This window comes from Notechis scutatus, chromosome 2 (assembly GCF_049901735.1).
Source record: "Notechis scutatus isolate UNSWTSFEM ecotype Mainland chromosome 2, rNotScu1.2, whole genome shotgun sequence".
NCBI lineage: Eukaryota > Metazoa > Chordata > Lepidosauria > Squamata > Elapidae > Notechis > Notechis scutatus.
The window spans coordinates 172,877,361-172,895,670 of record NC_142010.1 but is presented as its reverse complement, the minus strand read 5'-3'; the positions used below and the strand labels follow the sequence as shown (position 1 = coordinate 172,895,670).

The 18,310-nt window shown below is 39.5% G+C and overlaps 1 protein-coding gene across 2 annotated transcripts in view; it reads left to right on the top strand.

Moving 5' to 3' along the window:
* Positions 1-18,310, top strand: part of MELK (maternal embryonic leucine zipper kinase) — a 41,806-nt gene that overhangs the window by 12,340 nt on the left and 11,156 nt on the right. Inside the window, exons 5-11 of one of the 2 annotated variants that reach the window (XM_026672844.2) lie at positions 5,124-5,267; positions 6,082-6,150; positions 7,424-7,516; positions 14,229-14,327; positions 15,900-15,968; positions 16,823-16,921; positions 17,785-17,871. In XM_026672844.2, the coding sequence (XP_026528629.2) occupies positions 5,124-5,267; positions 6,082-6,150; positions 7,424-7,516; positions 14,229-14,327; positions 15,900-15,968; positions 16,823-16,921; positions 17,785-17,871 (660 nt within the window). The remainder of the gene's footprint in view (positions 1-5,123; positions 5,268-6,081; positions 6,151-7,423; positions 7,517-14,228; positions 14,328-15,899; positions 15,969-16,822; positions 16,922-17,784; positions 17,872-18,310) is intronic. The other variant, XM_087957414.1, reaches the window with a different exon arrangement.

Genomic DNA, 18,310 nt, shown 5'->3' with positions numbered 1-18,310 from the left:
AGAGTTGGTTTTGAAGCTTGAACAGGCTGCTGTAATGCAAACAAAGAAAGTGGTTCAAAAAAGAGGCAAAATTATAAGTGTTGCCACTACTGTCCCCTTTTTTAAAGTAAAGCAACGCGATCTCCTATTGCAGCCAATGCAAGATTATTAAGAGCAGAAGAATCATATAAGTAAGGAGCTGCAACCACACCTTCTATTGTAAGAGAAGAATTGGGAATAAGCAAGACAGGTGTGGAAGGAGGTAAAGGTTTGAGAAATGTTATAGTTAAAGGAAGAGTAAAAACTGCACCAGGATCCTCATACACAAGATCCTCTAACAATACCACAGGAAATGTTGTGACAGGTAATTCAGCCTTTGTAGCAGGGCTAGCTGAAGACCCCTCAATTAGTTTCCCGAAGGCTGAGAAGGAGAAGGATTAGAATGACATTGTGAAGCCCAATGATAGCCTTTCCTGCAGCGGGACAGATAGTTTTTGGCTTAGATGAGGAAGGTGGACCTCTGGTTTGGCCACGAAAGGCAGCTCCACCCTGGCAAACGACATTGATTTTTAAAATGTCCTGGCTTGCCACAGTTAAAACAATTGCCATTGCGTGTTACAGCAAAAGCATCAGGAGAAAAAGTGGAAGCAGAATTAGGATTTGGTAATGAAGAAGTGATTGCAGTAGCAAGCATATCCATTTTATGAGTGGTTGTTCCTACAATTCTACAGAGTTGTAAAAACTCAGCCAAAGTCACTCCTGGCTTATTAGCAACTGGCTGTAGAATTTTTGACAATCTTGATTTGCATTAGAAAAAGCCAATTTTATAAGTAATTCTTGTTTACTTTCAAACAAACATCCAGAATTCCCTCATTGCATTCACAGACATACACATACACACATCTTTCCTCTTCTTCAATCCTTTCAGCCAACTCCAGAGACCTCTTCAAAGCCTCTTTCCTTCCTCCAAACAACACTTCCACAAACCATCTCTCTCCTTCCTACTTCCATTTCCTTCCTTCATCTTTATCATCAAATCTACTTGCAATAAACAATCTTAGCTTCCACTCTTGTTTTCAAGTACATCAGAAATTGTGGAAAAGCAGAACAATAGAGTAGCAAGACATTATTTACATAGTATTGACACATGGTAGAGTTTTTGCAAAAGATTCCATTAATCAATAATGAGTTTTGTGTTAAGTTGAGACATAAGATCACGGCCCCACATGTTGAACAGACACAACAGAGAAGTTATAAAAGACAGTTAAATGATTTGTTCTAAGATGGAACACACTGAGAATAAGAATGAAAAATCTGTGGGGTCCTTGAAGAATTTTGTTAAAAGACAAAGAAGATTGAGAAGGACCTTTCTCATGATGGGATAACCCCTTTCCCCATCTGAATCTCATCCTGTGGAGAGCGGATGGCTCCCTGACAAAGAAGATGGTCTAGGGTAACAGCTTGAAAAATGCCAGCTGTTGCAACAAATTGAACTGCTAAGCGATAGTCATTGTGCCAAGCAGCAAGTTGAGAAGATGTCAGAAAAAGAATCCTTTAATCAGTGCCTTCTGAAAGGTATTACAAACAGGCAAGGAGGCAGGAGAATCAGTGGAGTTGATAGGGTTAACATCAGGAATGTGAGGTGAGTTGTAGAAAGGAGGAGGAGGAGGGGAAGAAGTGTCTGGATAAGGAGATAAGGAAGAATTTGTATCAAAATGAGCTGCAAGAGGCTTGGAAGTTTTTAAATTAGAAGAAGGGGAATCAGAGGAAACAGGAGAAAAAGATTTTTCAGGAAGACTAGAAGATGGATAAACAATTGTTATAGCAGCCATTATTGCTCTCCAAGAGATAAGTATATCCATGGGAGCTCTGGGAACTTCATGTAAATATTTTCCTAATTTTTCCCATTGAGAATGGCTAAGAGTTCCAGCAGATGGATAGGCTGGACAGTGTGCCTCAATATAAATTATAAATTTATTTAAAGATTTCTTGAAATTGGGTACACAGTTGTACCATTAATTTTCTGAAAGGAATTAGCCTTCTTCACTAGACTATAAAGTTCGTCCCTGTGCCCTGACGAAACTTGAGAAAGTGAGGAGCCCATTACTTACGATTCGTATCGAAACCTATGCCAGGTGCGTAGCAATGGGAGTGAAGGAGATGCACCTCTAGACAGAAGTCACACCTTGGAACCTGAAGATCGAAGAGATCCCAGGCGAATCAAGGCATCCCCGGACAAATCAAGGAATCCCGGACGAATCAAGGCATCCCGGACGAGCCCCCATTTGTTGCGTTGAGCGACCGGTCTGTTGTTTAGATCTTCAGGTTGATTGCTGAATTCCTCTCAGAAAGGGACCTCGCAAGGGTGAGATAGAGAGAAGCCCTCGCAAGGGCGAAGTTTGGCAAAAGCAGGACCCTATAGCCAGGGTGATTGAGGGACTCTCGCAAGAGTGATTGCAAAGCTAAAAGAAAAAAGAACACAAGACGAAGATTTCTTTAGGTGAGACAGCGCATTGAGACAGAATCGCCACAATTTAGTTCTGATATTTTATTATTTACCAATAAATAAAAGATGAGATATGGGATGAAGAAATTTTGGTTGAAATATCTCTGTTGAGTTATTGAAAATGTATTTATCTTGATGAATGGGAAATCATTTATTTCTATACTTTTCTTTTGCTTTTTTGCTTTTTTATAAATATACATATTTCCTTTTCTCCACCCCCTCCCTTTTTCTTTTTGAACTTTTCATTTACTTTCTCTTTTTAATATTTGCCTTAGATTGAGGATTGATGATAGAGATGCAATTTTACTTAAGGAAATTTCAACTTAAATATTGCACAAGAGGAAAAAGTATATTTTTCTGACAGACATTCAAACAGAAAAAGATCATGTTTAGCTGGGATAAGTTGGAAGGGCTGATTTTTAAACAGCAGAAATTCAGACTGTGTAGAAAGCAAGAGTTTTATGGAAAATTCGAAGGAGAATGTAAGGAAATGCAAATGGAAGGATAGCATGTGAATAGAATAACAAAAGAAGATTTTTAAAAAATAGATTCATAGAAAGCAATTGATAATTGGATTTTCTTGTTTAGAGTTTTGGAAGATATGTATTTTGGAGATAGTTATTAGATATTCCATATTGAGAATATGGAATAGATTCCAAAACACCTATCTGGATCTCAGCATAAGGGGTATTTTACAGAAGAGAAAAAGCAGATGAAGGGAAATGGTTAATACACGAGGAATTCTTGGAAAATCATCAAGGGGAATAGAAAATTAAATCAAAACAGCAAATAATGGTATAAAGATATAGCTGTGAATGGTTTTCCCATTTACAGTTATCACAAAAATTTAAAATGAATAAAAAGATTTACGATGTGGAACAAAATAAGAATTTGAAGTGTAATTGTGTACTGATGATGAAGGTGTAATTGCTAACATGTTAGTTTGAAATGGAAGAGCTGGACAATGTATGATACATTGTATGATAAACGTATAATACAATGTATGATAGTAGACTAAGAATTTTGGTTATAATATGAAGATGGATCAAAGGGGAAATGCTGAATGGTCAAAAGATTTAAAATGTATATTATATTGATGGATTTTTTTCCCCTCTGTCATCAGATAGTTTGCTCTGGAACAAGGATACCCTATTTTTTTTAATAAACATTGTAAATTTTAATCATTGTACTTGAGTAATTTTACAAAGGTAATATCTGCAGTATTTTACAGAGATTGAATTTAACATGTATACATGTTTCCCTGGCAAAATATAGCAGTAGATTGAGGTTCTCTACTTCTTACTTTTCAGGAAAGTCTAAAACCCTTCCATGGTGGTTTCCCATCCCTGCTCCTAACCAAATTATTCAGCACATTTTCCAAGACCAGCTAGTCAAAAAGCCAAATGATAAGAGAGCAGGAATTACTAATATCATTATAAATTGAATTTATTATCAGGTCTTTCCTCTGAGAGCCAGGTCAGGTAGAACTTGAACCTTGGGCATCGCAGTCTTCAGTCTTAACACTTTCACCATTGTGATAAATTGCCTTACTACAGAAACCAATTGCAAAATTAAAGGAAGAATTAACAATCATATCTTTATGGATGGGTGTGATCTAATCTTTCCCTCAGTAGGCGTCTGTTGTTGATGGGAAACTAACCATTTGGTATTGAAATCTCTATGTCAACTCATAAATCATTCCTGGCCTCCTCTTGAGTTGCCATAGGCAGGAGGAGGGGGAGAACTGATGGAGAAGCTTGGTTGCTATGACCAAGTTGCACATTCCATGCATACCTTTCTCCAGATTGTATCTCAGGTTACTAGAATGTGATTTATGACACACGGGTGTGGGGGGGAGAGAACAGGGTCATAGGTGGGCAGTACATTATGTGGGGCAGAGCCAACTGCACTTGGGAAAGTGCTGACATGTTGCTCCTAATAAATAATTGGATTTCTTTTGAAATTTGGCTCAAGGCTCATGAATTAATTAGGGCATCTTTCAGAACCCTGACACTCCAGTTGTTTGGAAGGTTGTTTGTCGTTATGCTTAAATTCTGAGCAGCTCAAACAACATAACAGAATGATATAGTTGGTAGGGACCTTGGAGGTCTTTTAGTCCAACCCACTGCTCAAACAGGACACCCTATACCATTTCAGACAAATGGCTGTCCAATCTCTTCTTTTAAATCTCCAGTGAAGGAGCACCTGCAATTTCTGAAGGCAAGTCGTTCCACTGATTAATTGTTCTAACTGTCAGGAAATTCCTCCTTAGTTCTAGCCTGGTTCATAAAAGGATGAAGAAAGAAACCAAAGAATCTATTTGACTTTGCCCTCCATGGAGTTCAATAGTTAGGCTTACTCTGTCTCTTTCGTTGAACAGGAACGATATGCTTTTGGCTCTGGGCATGTCCAGCATTCCTACCAGCTTCACGTACCAATAACATATATAATCCATGACAAATTAAAGAGTGGGATGCATCTCTCAGCTGTCTACCAAGGCTTGGAAAAGTTCCATTAAATGCTAATCGTTTTTCCTGTCTTCAGTGTTTTTTAGAGAGCCAGCAACATTGCTTTTGTTTTTGTAATTCCAAACTAGCCAATTTTTCCCAAACATGATGGCTTCTTTCTTCCTCTGCAGTACTGCCCTGGAGGAGAGCTCTTTGATTACATAATTGCAAAGGACCGCTTAGCTGAAGATGAAGCCCGCATCTTTTTTCGTCAGATTGTAGCTGCAATTGCCTACGTACACAGCCAGGGATACGCACACAGGGACCTCAAACCAGTAAGTGTAGATAGTAGTAACCTACTGTTCCTAGAAAAATAAGCCAAATCTACATTGGTGCCCAGATGGTCTTCACTGCTGGCTGCTGGTTTTATTTCTATTTAGAAGCCTGCAGCCAAAGAACTACATGATAGGTTCAAGCCGATTTATAAAAAGCCTCACTGCCAACACATCTGTTGCTCCTTGGCCACCCATGGGCCTCCAAGTTTGCCTGCCTAGTCTTTCTTATTAAACTTCCAGCTTTTTCTTGGCTCCTCTCTTTGCCTGCCCTTCTCCATGCCCATTTCTCTTCCTTCTCTACTTCTTTGAATCTCGCTTAGAGCCTACAATCTTTTCTCATTTTTTAACTAGCCCCTTTTTTGCCTTGGTGCATTGTCTCATCTGCTTGCTTCAAACTTTTATTTAATTTCCTCTTCCTTTGTTTCCCCCTGTCCAGTGTTTGCTTTGTTGTCTCTCTCTAGAGCAGTTTTTTTAATCTTAACAACTTTAAGGTGGGCAGATTTCAAACCCAGAATTTCAATTCTGGGAGTTAGAATCACACGTCTTAAAGTTGCCAAGGTTGAGAAGTCCTAGAAAAAGACTTATGTGTTTTCTAGACTTCTGACCCTCCTAGACCTCTCTTCCTACATTGTTACATTCTCTTTTTGCAAGATCGCAAATTGCAGCTAAGCCAGCTATTCGTGTTTTGTACGTATAGGTGTGCATTTGATTGAACTAAAGCTTGAGGCTTCCTTGGAAGGAGCCGCCTTTACTGCCCATAGTTACTCTTATGCTTCATTGTACTTGTTCTAGCCTGTCATTGTTCTTCTTTTAGGAAAACTTGTTGATTGATGCTGAACATAATTTGAAGTTGATAGACTTTGGTCTCTGTGCAAAACCAAGGGTGAGTATAAGCTTAATTTCACTAGAATTCCTTTGCCAAAAAATAAAATAAAAAAAAATCAGACAATATTAGCCTGAAGAAAGAGAGAAGTCTGTAGTTTCATCTCCAAACAAATCATATCTGTTAGGTTCTGTTTGGATTCTTCTTTCCTACTAGTGCCCTACTGAAGGTCAGTCATCTGTGTGACAGAAGTTTAGAGTCTTAGTTTCAAGAGAAAGTCAATTTGGCATAATGATTAAGGCACCAGGATAGAAACAGTGAGTTCTAGTGTTGCTTTAGGCACAAAGCCAGCTGGGTGACCTTGGGCCAGTCACTTTCCCTCAACCCTGGAAAGCAGGTGAAGGGCATACTACTTCCAAAATCTTGCCAGGAAAACTACAGATATTTGTCCAAGCAGGGGCTAGGAGTCAACACTGACTTGAAGGTTTAAAAAAAAGTTTCAACAATTGATCAAATGCCTAATAGTAAAATCCAACATGGGTTTAGACTATCTGGATTGTGATCTCAATCTTCCAAAGGTTTTTTTTTCCTTACAATTTAAGTGTATGCTTAACAAAACCATAAGGTAGTTATAGAAAGCAAAATAAGAACAAAATTCTATCATAGTTTCAGGTATTCCCACATCTCATTTTAGCATTGCTGACACCATGTTCGTGTCATATAATTACATCACATTTTTACTCTAATATAGCAATAGCATCTAGACTTATATACTGCTTCACAATGCTTTACAGCCCTCTCTAAGCAGTTTACAGAGTCAGCATATTCCCTGCAACAATCTGGGTCCTCATTTTACTGATCAGGGAAGGATGAAAGCCTGAGTCAACCTTGAGCCAGTGAGACTCATATAATAACAAGCCTCTTAAAATAATAATAATAATAACTTGTACTATTCTGAATTCACAAAGATCAGCAGCATCTTAAACCCCAACTTGCACATGCACTAGCCTTTCATTACCTGAATTTTGGGTTGCTTTAAGCACAACACGATCTCAATTTGCAATTTGCACTAAATTTAAAAATTCCATGATTTGAACTCCCACTACAGGCGACTTACTTGTATATTCACTTGCATGCCAGATAAAAACAGTAAAGAGGCAAAAGACAAATTGTGTTGATGTCAACGGCTCTTAAGTGTGACAAGTCACTCTGTTTTTCTCGTAGGAGCTCAGGTGTTCACGCCAACAAGATCTACTCAGTTCAGTTTTCATACAGAGGTGAAGCGCCCGTTCTGCGTTGCGGACTTTGATTATTCTTTTTGTTCCTTTTGCAGGGGGGTCTGGATTACCAACTGAACACATGCTGTGGAAGCCCTGCCTATGCAGCACCAGAGTTAATTCAGGGCAAAGCTTATATTGGCTCAGAGGTATTGTAATAGGTGCTTTGGCCTCTAATTTATTTTTTTTAAATCAGCCTCTCAACTGAACTCTTTCAGATTTTCCTCCCAATGTACCACTGTATAAATCTAACAATATCTAAATTTTAAAAAGGAGTAACCTTAGAAAGCCACAATTATGTATAGATAGGGTGCTTGTTTTGTGTGTGTCCGTCCCGTCCCCCCCTCGCCCACCAAATATCTTTTCTTTGGTTACTAGTCATCCTTTCTATGCTGCAGCTTTTCTCCCTGTCTTCTCTCCTTTAAAGACTCTATACAGGTAGTTCTTGACTTTCGACCACAATTGGGACCAGAATTGCTAAGCAAAGGGGTTGTTAAATGAGTGGTGCTCAGTTTTATGACCTTTTTTGCCCCGGTTGTTAAAGGAATTACTGCAGCTATGTGAATCATGCGGTCATTTAGCAAATCCAGTTCCCCTCCAATTGGAAGCCTAGCTGGGAAAATCACAAATGACAATCACACGACTCCAGGATGTTGAAACCATCATAAATATATACTGGCTGACAAGGCCTGAATTTTGAATGCACGGACATGGTGATGCTGCAGCAGTCATAACTGCAAGGACCTCTTGTAAGTCGCTTTCTTCAGTGCCATTGTAACGTCAAGTGGCCGCTGAATGAATAGTTGTAATTCGAGGACTGCCTTTACTGGGGAGAAGGGCTGATTCAGGTGCCTTCCCTAAGACCTGAAAGATGCCCAGCCCCAATACTCTTTCCTCTGCATTGATCAGACCAATATCTGAAATGGATCATAAAGAATTTTTTAAAAGCTGCTGTTTCTTCCATTGACTGGTAAAGAGAGAAATGTTCTTCTGGTTAAAAAAAAATGCATATTCTGGTATAATTCCATTGTTTCCATTTTAGGGATGGAGCAATTTATATTTTAAAATGCAAATGTATGTCTCTTTCCAAAACCATGGCAGACCGCTGCTTTTATTTAGTTCTCTGTATGCTGGATCTCTCCTGTGATGGCATGCATGGCTGGTAATACCCGGAGAATCCATCAGGTCTGGAGAGGCTTCGTAGACAACTAGAAGGGTATGGGTGATGTAAATCAGGTGTAGTGATGGAATTCCTGGCCCTTGAAGAAGACCCTTGCAGTTAATCGATGCGGAAATGGATTGGATTCAGTTGAAATCTTTGCCTCTTTCTCTTAACGTTGTCCTGAAATTAAAATCCCTTTTGAGAACATAAGTAAACCTCTCCAGTGCTGAATGGATGCGGGTTGTTGCAACTGAGGATAGCCACTTCTTCCCCATGTGCCTGAGCCCTCTGAGGGTCATGCCCTCTGAGTAGCCATGTGCCTGAGCCCTCTGAGGGTCTCCCTTCTCCAGCTTTTCCCAAAGAGAGAAGAAAAGTGACTGGCAGAGTTGGGAGTGTTTCTGCTGCTGCTTCTCTTGCCTGTGTCCCTGCCCACAGTAGTGATTTTGGAGCACTTTGGAAACTATAGAGCCATGATGGCGAACCTATGGCATGCGTGCCACAGGTGGCACGCATTTGTGCCGGCACGCGAGCTGCAATCAAATTTACCTCACTGTGCATGCATGTACCTCACAGCTGATTTTCAGGAAGTTTGGGGCCTTTTTTGGCCTCCCAGAGGCTTAAGGAAGACTTCTGCAGGCTTTGCAGGCTGAAAACTAGGCCTGTCTCATCACTTCCTGTTTTTCCGGAAGTGATGAAACGGGCCTAGTTTTCGGCCGGCAGAACCCTTCCTCAAGCCTCTGGGAGGCCAAAAAAGGCCTCAAACCGGCTGAAAATCAGCTGTGAGATGCAGTGCAGGTAAGGAGGCGGCGGGGGTGGGTGGGGATTGCACGCGCATGCATAGGGAGCATGGGGGGGCGCGCATTGCCTTCTGGGTGCTGGCATGCGAGCGTGCAAGGGTGTACATCATTTTTGGCACAGGAGCCCAAAAAAGTTAGCCACTGCTGTACTGTCCCAGCCAGTCTATGGGAATTGGATTGTTACTTAGGAATTATGAACTGTCCCCTTAAGGGAATGCATCATGGTAAATGTAGTTAAAGGTATCCTGGGAAATGTAGTTCATGTCACGTGGCCACATCTGTAATCCCGATTGGTCACTAATTTGACCCTTGATGGGTTGGGGGAGTTTTCCTCACTTTTGCCTGAATTCCCTACCTCATGGCAGCTGCTTTCTATCGTTACAAGATGGGTTAGGAGATAACCATCTTTTACCTACAAATCAGATATGCAAAGGAATTGGACATAAAGAAGAACTTTGTCACAAATGTGAGTTATGAAGATACCTGATGAACCAACAATAAATACTTTGTATTGATGTTTTGTTGAGTTTATCTACCTCTGTAGAGAATACAGAAAAACCGCTGCTATAGAGAACGGCTGAAGGTTTGCTGCTTCCCTTCTAAGAATGTGTTGTTTCCCTTCAACATCACTTTTTGCCTTATATCAATAAAGGAGAATATTTGTAGCTAAGGGTTGAAATGGGGGCTCCTTGGTGCTCTCTGAGCTTGCTTGTTTTCTTGCAGACGTTTCATTGCCCTAACTAGGTAACATCATCAGTGCTTATCTAGCACAAACACTGATGACGTTACCTAGTTAGCGTAATGGAACATCTGCAAGAAAGCACCTCATTTTAGCCTTGTTTCCATGCTGATGCTATCAACTGTGAACCTCAGAGGAAAAAAACTGCTTTTTCTTTTTTAAATTTTTATTCTTTAAAAACAAAAAATACAAAAATCTCATTTCCATTAACAGTTATTGTGTCATTGTATATACATGTTTCTTATTTTGTGACTACATTATTTTTATCCTTATCCTTCACCCATTCGTACCACCTCTCCCATGTCGCATAGTATTCTCGATCCTCTTTGCCTTTCAGTTCCATAGTGAATTTATCTAGTTCAGCACATTCCATTACTTTTTGAATCAAAACTTCATCTGGTGGTATTTTATCACTCTTCCAATTTTATGCTAACGTGATTCTTGCTGCAGTTAAGATGTGTACAATAAGAGGTATCTTTTATCTTTATTCAAATTCCCTTTGATCATACCTAATAAAAACATTTTGGGTTCCAAATTCAATTTATTTTTTGTAATCTCAAAAAGCCATCTCTGTATTTTTTTCCAGTATTTTTTGACCTCTATACATTGCCACCACCTATGGAAAAACGTTCCTTTCTTTTGTTTGCACTTCCAGCATTCTGGTTTCAAGGTTGGATACATTTTCGCCAATCATGCCAGCACTAAGTGCCATCCACAAAACATTTTATATTGATTGCCATCGACAAAGTCAGCTTGCAGTTCTTGGTCCAAGTCTTTTCCCACTCATCCAAATTTATATTATGACCCACATTTCTCACCCAGGCAATCATTGTTCCCTTAACAATTTCCTCCTCTAGTTCTACCGTGTTTCTCATATAATAAGGCCGGGTCTTATTTTTTTTTTTGACCTCGAAAAAACGGGGCCATCTTTTGGGGGGTGACTTAATTCCCCCCCTTGCATCCTCGGGCGGGTGAGCGGCGATGGCTTGGATGTTGACCTCGGTGTTGGTGGGGCACTTCGTATCGGGAGACCTTCCGGCACCCTTGCTTTCCCTTCTCCCCGTGCTACCGCGGTGTTTGGAGCAATGCCGCAGCATTTGGCGCAGCCATGCGGCATTTGGCGCAGCCACGTGGGGCCGGCCAGGGCTCCTCCCTGCAACCGGAGCCCGGCGGAGACACTCAGCTTCAGGTGCTCCTGTCGCCACCTTCCTGGGCATCGCCATATGCGTGGCTGCACCAAACGCCGTGGCATTGCTCTAAACGCCGCGGCAGCATGGGGAGAAAGGAAAGCAACGGTGGTGGAAGGTCTCCCGATACGAAGTGCCCCACCAACGCCAAGGTCAACGCAGGCAGCACCATATCCGGGTGTGCAACAAAAGTACTTCCTAACGGCAAGCCCTCACGCCATTCCCCCCCCCATTTCGCATGTTTTAATATAGGCCTTAATTTGGGGGGGGGACTTAATTTCATTTTTATAAAACATGCTGGGACTTCCTTTGGGGGGAGGCTGTATTGTTGGAGAAACACGGTACCTCCAGTAAATAATTATATGTTCGTGTTATAAATTTTATATCCTTGCCTTGGTCTAAATTTTGTAAATCTTTATCTATCCCTAGCTCCTTTACATCTTTCTTAAATTTAGTTTGAATTTGCAAATATACCCACTAGTCTAAAATTATCCCTTGTTCTTTTAGTTTATCCAGTGTTTTTAATTCCTCCTGTTCATCTACCAATTCTTTATATCTAATCTTTTTTTTTTAATGTCCCTTTATATTTGGATATAAAATAGCTTCAATAGGTGAGATCCAGTTTGGTCTTTTCAAATAATGCTTTTTTTATTTTATTTTCTCCCATGTTTGTAAAAATGAGTCCCTTATCAAATGTCTATGGAAATAGGAGTGGATCTTATTCTTTTTATCCCATAGAAAGGCATGCCACCCAATTTGGAAGTCATGACCTTCTATCGCCAAAATCCTTTTATTTTTTAAGTTTATCCACTCCGTAACCCATAGTAAAATTGCTGCTTGATAATATGTTTCCCATTTTGGGAGTCCAAGGCCGCCTGGTTCTATTATCTTGTAACATTTTCCATTTTATTTGTGCTTTTCCCCCCATCCATATAAATTTCATTACCATCCTATCTAATTCCTGAAAAAAATTCTTATCCAATTTTATAGGTATTATTTGAAAATAGTATAATAGTTTCGGTAGTATGTTCATTTTTATGGCCGCTATTCAACCTAATAGTGATAGTTGTAATTTTCCCAATTGGCCAGATTTTTCTTTATCTGTGAAAGTAATTTCATATAATTATCCTCTTGTATGGAAGAGCATCTTTCTGTTAACCAAATTCCTAGATATTTAAGTTTTATGACACTTTGTAATCCCAATTTCCTTTCCAATTTTTTTTTACTTTCTATCAAGTTTTTCGTTATTACTTTTGTTTTATCTTTATTAATTTTTAGTCTTGCTACCGCCCCATATTCTTCTAATTCTTGAATTAGATAAGTCCCTGACTCCGTTGGATCTTCCACAAAAAATACTAAGTCATCCACAAACGCCTGTACTTTATATTCTTCTTTTTTGCTCTTCAGTCCAGTTATCTCCTGTCTTTGTCTAATCTGATTTAAAAGAACTTCGATGGTCAAGATAAAAAGCAGAGGCGACATTGGACATCCCTGCCTAACACCTTTCACAATCTTAAAGTTTTCAGTAATCTCCCCATTTATAATTACCCTAGCTTTTTTGTTCGAATAAATTGTGCCAATCATTTTCTTGAATTTAGATCCAAATCCCATATTTTCGACCTGTTGGATCAAGAACTGCCAGCTGAGATTGTCGAAGGCCTTCTGAGCATCCAAGAAAATCAATGCTGCCTGCTTTCCCCGGGTGGGCCTCATAGTATTCTAATACGTTTAATACTATCCTTATATTGTTCCTTATCTGTCTAGAAGGTAGAAAACGGTTCTGGTCAATATGAATAAGTTCATTTAATATAATTTTTATCTTTCCGACATTATTGTTGCGAATATTTTATAGTCTACGTTCAGGAGTGAGATTGGTCTATAATTTTTAATCTGTTTGTGATCTAAATCTTTAGGAATTAGTGAGATATTCGCTTCTCTCCATGGATCGGGTAATTTGGCAAAGTCTAATACCTCATTGTACACATCTAACATCACTGCTTCAAGACATTCATAAATACATTTATACAGTTCCGCTGGAAGACGATCCAGCCCTGGCATCTTATTATCTTTCTGCCTTTCAACCGCCCTTTTCAATTCCACCACTGTTATTTCTTTATTTAATATCTCTTTCTGTTCCTCTCTCATTTCTGGGAGACCTTTTCTTTTCAAATATTGTTCTATATTCTCGGTTTGTTCCATCCTCCCTATATAGTTGTTCAAAATATTTTTGTACTATTTTCTTTTTCTCAGTCATTCGATATTCAGGGTTCAGGAAAAAAACTGCTTTTCAATGCTGAGCTTCTACTACACTTTTAAAAAATGGCAAGAATAATCCACCTGTCTCCAACTCTAGCACTTCAGGTAGTCCTTGACTTCCAGCAGTTCATTTAGCGACCGTTCCAAAGTTACAACAGCAGTGGCAAAAAGTGACATGTCAGTTTTTCACCCTCACGACCTTTGCAGCATCCCCCATGGTCACATAGTCAAAATTCAGATGCTTGACAAGTGGTTCATACTTATGACAGTTTCAGTGTCCCGGAGTCATGTGATCGATCCTCTTTTGCAAGCTTTGGACAAGCAAAGTCAACGGGCAAAGCCAGATTCACTTAACAACCATGTTACTAACTTAACAAATGCAACGGTTCACTTAACAACTGGCAAGAAAAGTCATAAAGTGGGGCAAACTCACTTAACAAACATTTCACTTAGCAACAAAAAAAATTGGGCTCAATTGTGGTCGTAACTCGGGGACTATCTGTACTGTCTTCCTGTTCCCTGGGGTGACATGCTTGACATCTTAAATATAGTGCACAGAATTGTTGAACCTTGAGGTCTTGATAGCCAATTAAGCATCTCATGTTTTTAGCCAGTTTGTGTTTCTTGGCTGAAAGTGACTCGAAACTGTTTCTCAATTGAGGGGGATGTGATGTTGTCGTGCCTTAGTTTTTAATCACTTTATCTTTTTTATCATTTCAGGCAGATATCTGGAGCATGGGAGTCCTTCTGTATGCTCTCCTTTGTGGATACCTACCATTTGATGATGACAACATGATGGCACTCTATAGGAAAATTGTGGTACGTATCCTATTTTCAAGATCCAGGCCTTTCTGTTTAAACAAGGACTTTTATGGAGTTACTGTGGGAGAGATCTGTTCCCAAAAGGAAAATTCTGAGCATCTTATTACTGATTTTACAAAAAATAAGATTGGAAGCTCCATCGTATAAAAGCTGGAATCATGTTACAACTGAAATGCTAGTGTTTTCTTACTACTCTAAGATAGTAATATTATTTTAGCACAAAATGTTGAAATGATCTCTCTCCTCTTCTCTTTCCTCACAGTGAGAGGTATAGCTATAAACACCCACATAATCACATTTGCTTTGGACAGTTTCTTCTCTTGCACCCTGTCTTGGTGTGTAATTCCATTTTTTTCCTTGTAATATGTCTTGCCTTTTCAGGGTGATATCAAGAAATGGGAAGATTATAGAATGAAATGAAGGGTACTAGTCTCCCGTAGAGTGGAAAACTTGGTTATTTCTAGATACTGCAGGTTTTTTTAAAAAACCTGTCTCTTTTCCTATCCCTTATCTGCTTCTAGGAATCAAAGACATCCAGGGAAAAACAGGCAAAGCTCAGTATTAAAAGACATTAGATTGGGTAGCACACTGAATTTCAGTTGGGATCAATTCTTTTAGGGAAAGAAATGCTGAATTGCATTCAGATTCAACAAAAACAAAGCAACTGTGACTGGGTTCAATTCATATGCCTTGCATTTCTCTTCATTTGCTATACATCCTGTGATTCACGTATGCGCAGTTGCCTAAATGCTTCAGCTGGTAGCCTCAGCTTCAGCCGAACAATCACAGTTCCAGCCAGTGTAATCATGTATAGGTAGTAACTTATTATCTGGAGTATTCTTCTTCTTATTCCTCAATTAGCCTCTTCAGCAGGCAGATCACATGCTGTGCACGCAGATAGTCTCTCTTCCAAAATTATTTGTAATACATGGAAGATCTTCCACATCTCTCTCTCCCTCCCCCCTTCCCTCTGTCTCTCTCAGACTTGATTTCTGTATCATTTCTATGATTTTATAGCAGACCACAAAATGATTAATAAATAAGCAGCTTGAAAACAATGCATTAATTATTGGAAACCAGCATTTTTTCATTGTTTTAACTGGGCATCTTTTTTCCTGTTGCTTTAGGAAATGCAGTACACATAGGATGCTTTTAGCAAAGTATTTGACAAAATACTCTCTGACATTCTCATTAGCAAAGTAGCTATGGCCAAGATGGTATGGCAATTAAGGAGAAACATAGCTTGCTCACCTAGGACTTAAAGAGTGTCCATCAATTATTTCTTTTCTGAGGTTGAGGTGTCAGGCAGGGTGCTTTCAAATCTTATTATGGGCCTAATGCTCTTTATAGTTAAGGATCAATATATAAGGTACACGAGAGAGAAATGTCAGTAAAGTGAAAATAAGTAATAATTAATCTCCAATATGTGTGGGTCTGCCCAACTGTACTCCGTGTTAACATATTTAAACGATGTTGATGAAGGGGTAAAGGGGAAGCTTGTGAATTTGTGAATGATGTCAAATTGGAAGAGAAGTTCATTCAACTGTGATGTCTTTTTTTTTCCTACAGAGGGGGAAATATGATGTCCCCAAGTGGCTTTCACCTGGCAGTATCCTGCTTCTGCAACAGATGTTGCAGGTAAGCCTCAGACACAAGAAAAGGTCTCACTGGATCACAAACTTTCCAAGATATCCATACTTAGTTCAACTCTTCCCACTCTGCTTACGTCAGTCTTTGTTTATATCCCCTTCCATTGTTCTGTTAATCTGGAACTACTATTGAGATATTCTGTCTTTGAATATGGAAGTTCTATTACACTGTTGTAGCCAAAGGTCAATAGACCTGTTTCCTGTACAGTTGTTCAACTAGCTCAGATAGAATAATATACCTTGAAGGGCAAAACCATTCAGAGTGGTTGGCAAAACCAACCCCTCAAGAATAAGTGCTAAAATGCCTGAAAAACACTGGATGCTATTCGTCACAGCACTGACTTCTCTTAGTTGCAGATCAGTGCTATGATATCTTTTTCTAATCCCTATACAGGTAGTCCTTGAGTTACAACCACAATTGAGCCCAGAATTTATGTTACTAAGTGAGAAATTTGTTAAAGTCCGTTTTGCCCCATTTTACAATTTTTCTTGCTGAGTTGTTAAAAGTGAATCACTGCAGTTGTTAAAGTTAACATGGTAGTAACTTGGTTGTTAAGTGCATCGGGCTTTCCCGTTGACTTCGCTTGTCAGAAGTTCGCAAAGATGGCCACATGATCCCTGGACACTTCAAACGTCATAAATATGAGTCAGTTGTCAAGCATCCAAATGTAAATCGTATGACCATGGGGCTGGCTGTAACAGTCGTAAGTGTGAAAATGGTCATAACTCACATTTTTTCAATGTCATGGTTACTTCAAGCGGTCACGAAATGAACTGTTTTAAGTCAAGGACTACCTATCAAGGGTCTTTATTTTAAATTATGTTTCTTTTCTTGACCACTAGGTGGACCCAAAGAAACGGATTATGGTGAAGCATCTTTTAAATCATCCTTGGCTCATGCACGGTTATTCCTTTGCTGTCCTGTGGCAAAGTAAATACCCCGTGAGTTGATCAATTTATATTAACGAGACCCTATCTAGGAAAACCTGGGCCGATGTGATTAGTGAATAGTTTAATCACCAATTGCAAAGGAAGCATGCTATTAAAAGTTCTTAGCTTAAGAACTTAAAACATTCTGAATAACGTGGTGGCTGCCATGCCATCCTTGTATCAAAAATTCTCTGCTGAGCAATCATGTACCTCTTGAGTTTCTAAGGCAAAATCAAGAGATACCATTATTCTACCTGTTGCTATTACAATCTGTCAAAATGTACACAAACCTCGGATTTTGGGAAGAGCAATATAAAGTATTGATTTCAGCTTAGCTTTCTGTTATATCTAGCACTAGGCTGTTTAATGTAATTTAAAAGCTATTCAATATCAATCAAGCTGGGCAGTTGTCAAAATAAATGTTTTTCCAATGAACCTTTCCGTGGCCCCGATTCTCTGAAGACATAGTTGCAAGGAAACTGCCTTGTATATCAGATTAGACTGCTTGGCCAGCGTTATCTGTTCTGATTAACACACATTATCCTCTGGGCAATAAGCACAGATTTTAAGAAGGCCCTCTTGAAATTAAGGATTTTATTCTACTGTGCGCCTTCTGCCCTGCCCCAAACCCTCCACCGCTTACCTCCTCTTACCTGTCAGAACTGGCATTCTTGGCTTTCTGGAGGTCAGCGGCCCCCAATCTTTTGGGTACCAGGGACTGGTTCTGTGGAGAGACTTTTTCTCTGCAGACCGGTGTGTGTGTGTGTGGGGGGTTGTATAGCCCAGTTTCTGGCAAAACTGGTGTCATTTTAAAAAAAAAAAAACTTTTATATTTTCAAGTCTTAATTGTAATATATAAATGTTTTCCCTCCCAGCTTGGATGCCTTGATGAAGATTGCATAACAGAACTTTCTGTGTTTCATAAATGTAGAAGAGAAAAAATGGCAGACGTAATTTCAGAGGTAACGTTTGTATTTAATAATCGTTGGAGAGTCTTGGGGAGTAAAAATGCATTCGTTCAGTATCAAAGCTTGATATTGAGAGCTGACATATTTTGACTTCATTTAAACTTGTAAATATGTTTGTAGTATAAACACTTGAGAGTCTTTTCTGGAAGTTTGGAAAGTTTTCCGTGTAGACTGACTTCCCATGCTCAAAACTTACGTTTTCAAAGAGTATCCTTGGAAACTTCTTTTGGGATCCTCTATGTCAGCAGTGTCAAACTCGCATCGTCATGGTGGTGTCACGTGACGTAGTGGGACTTTTTCCCCCCTTCGCTAAACCAGGCATAGGCGTGGCCAGCACGTGATGCATCTAGCCCATGGGCTAGGAGTTTGACAGCCCTGCTCTATGTCAACTGTTAAATATCCGATTTATTGGGCATAGCAACTGGGAGGAAAG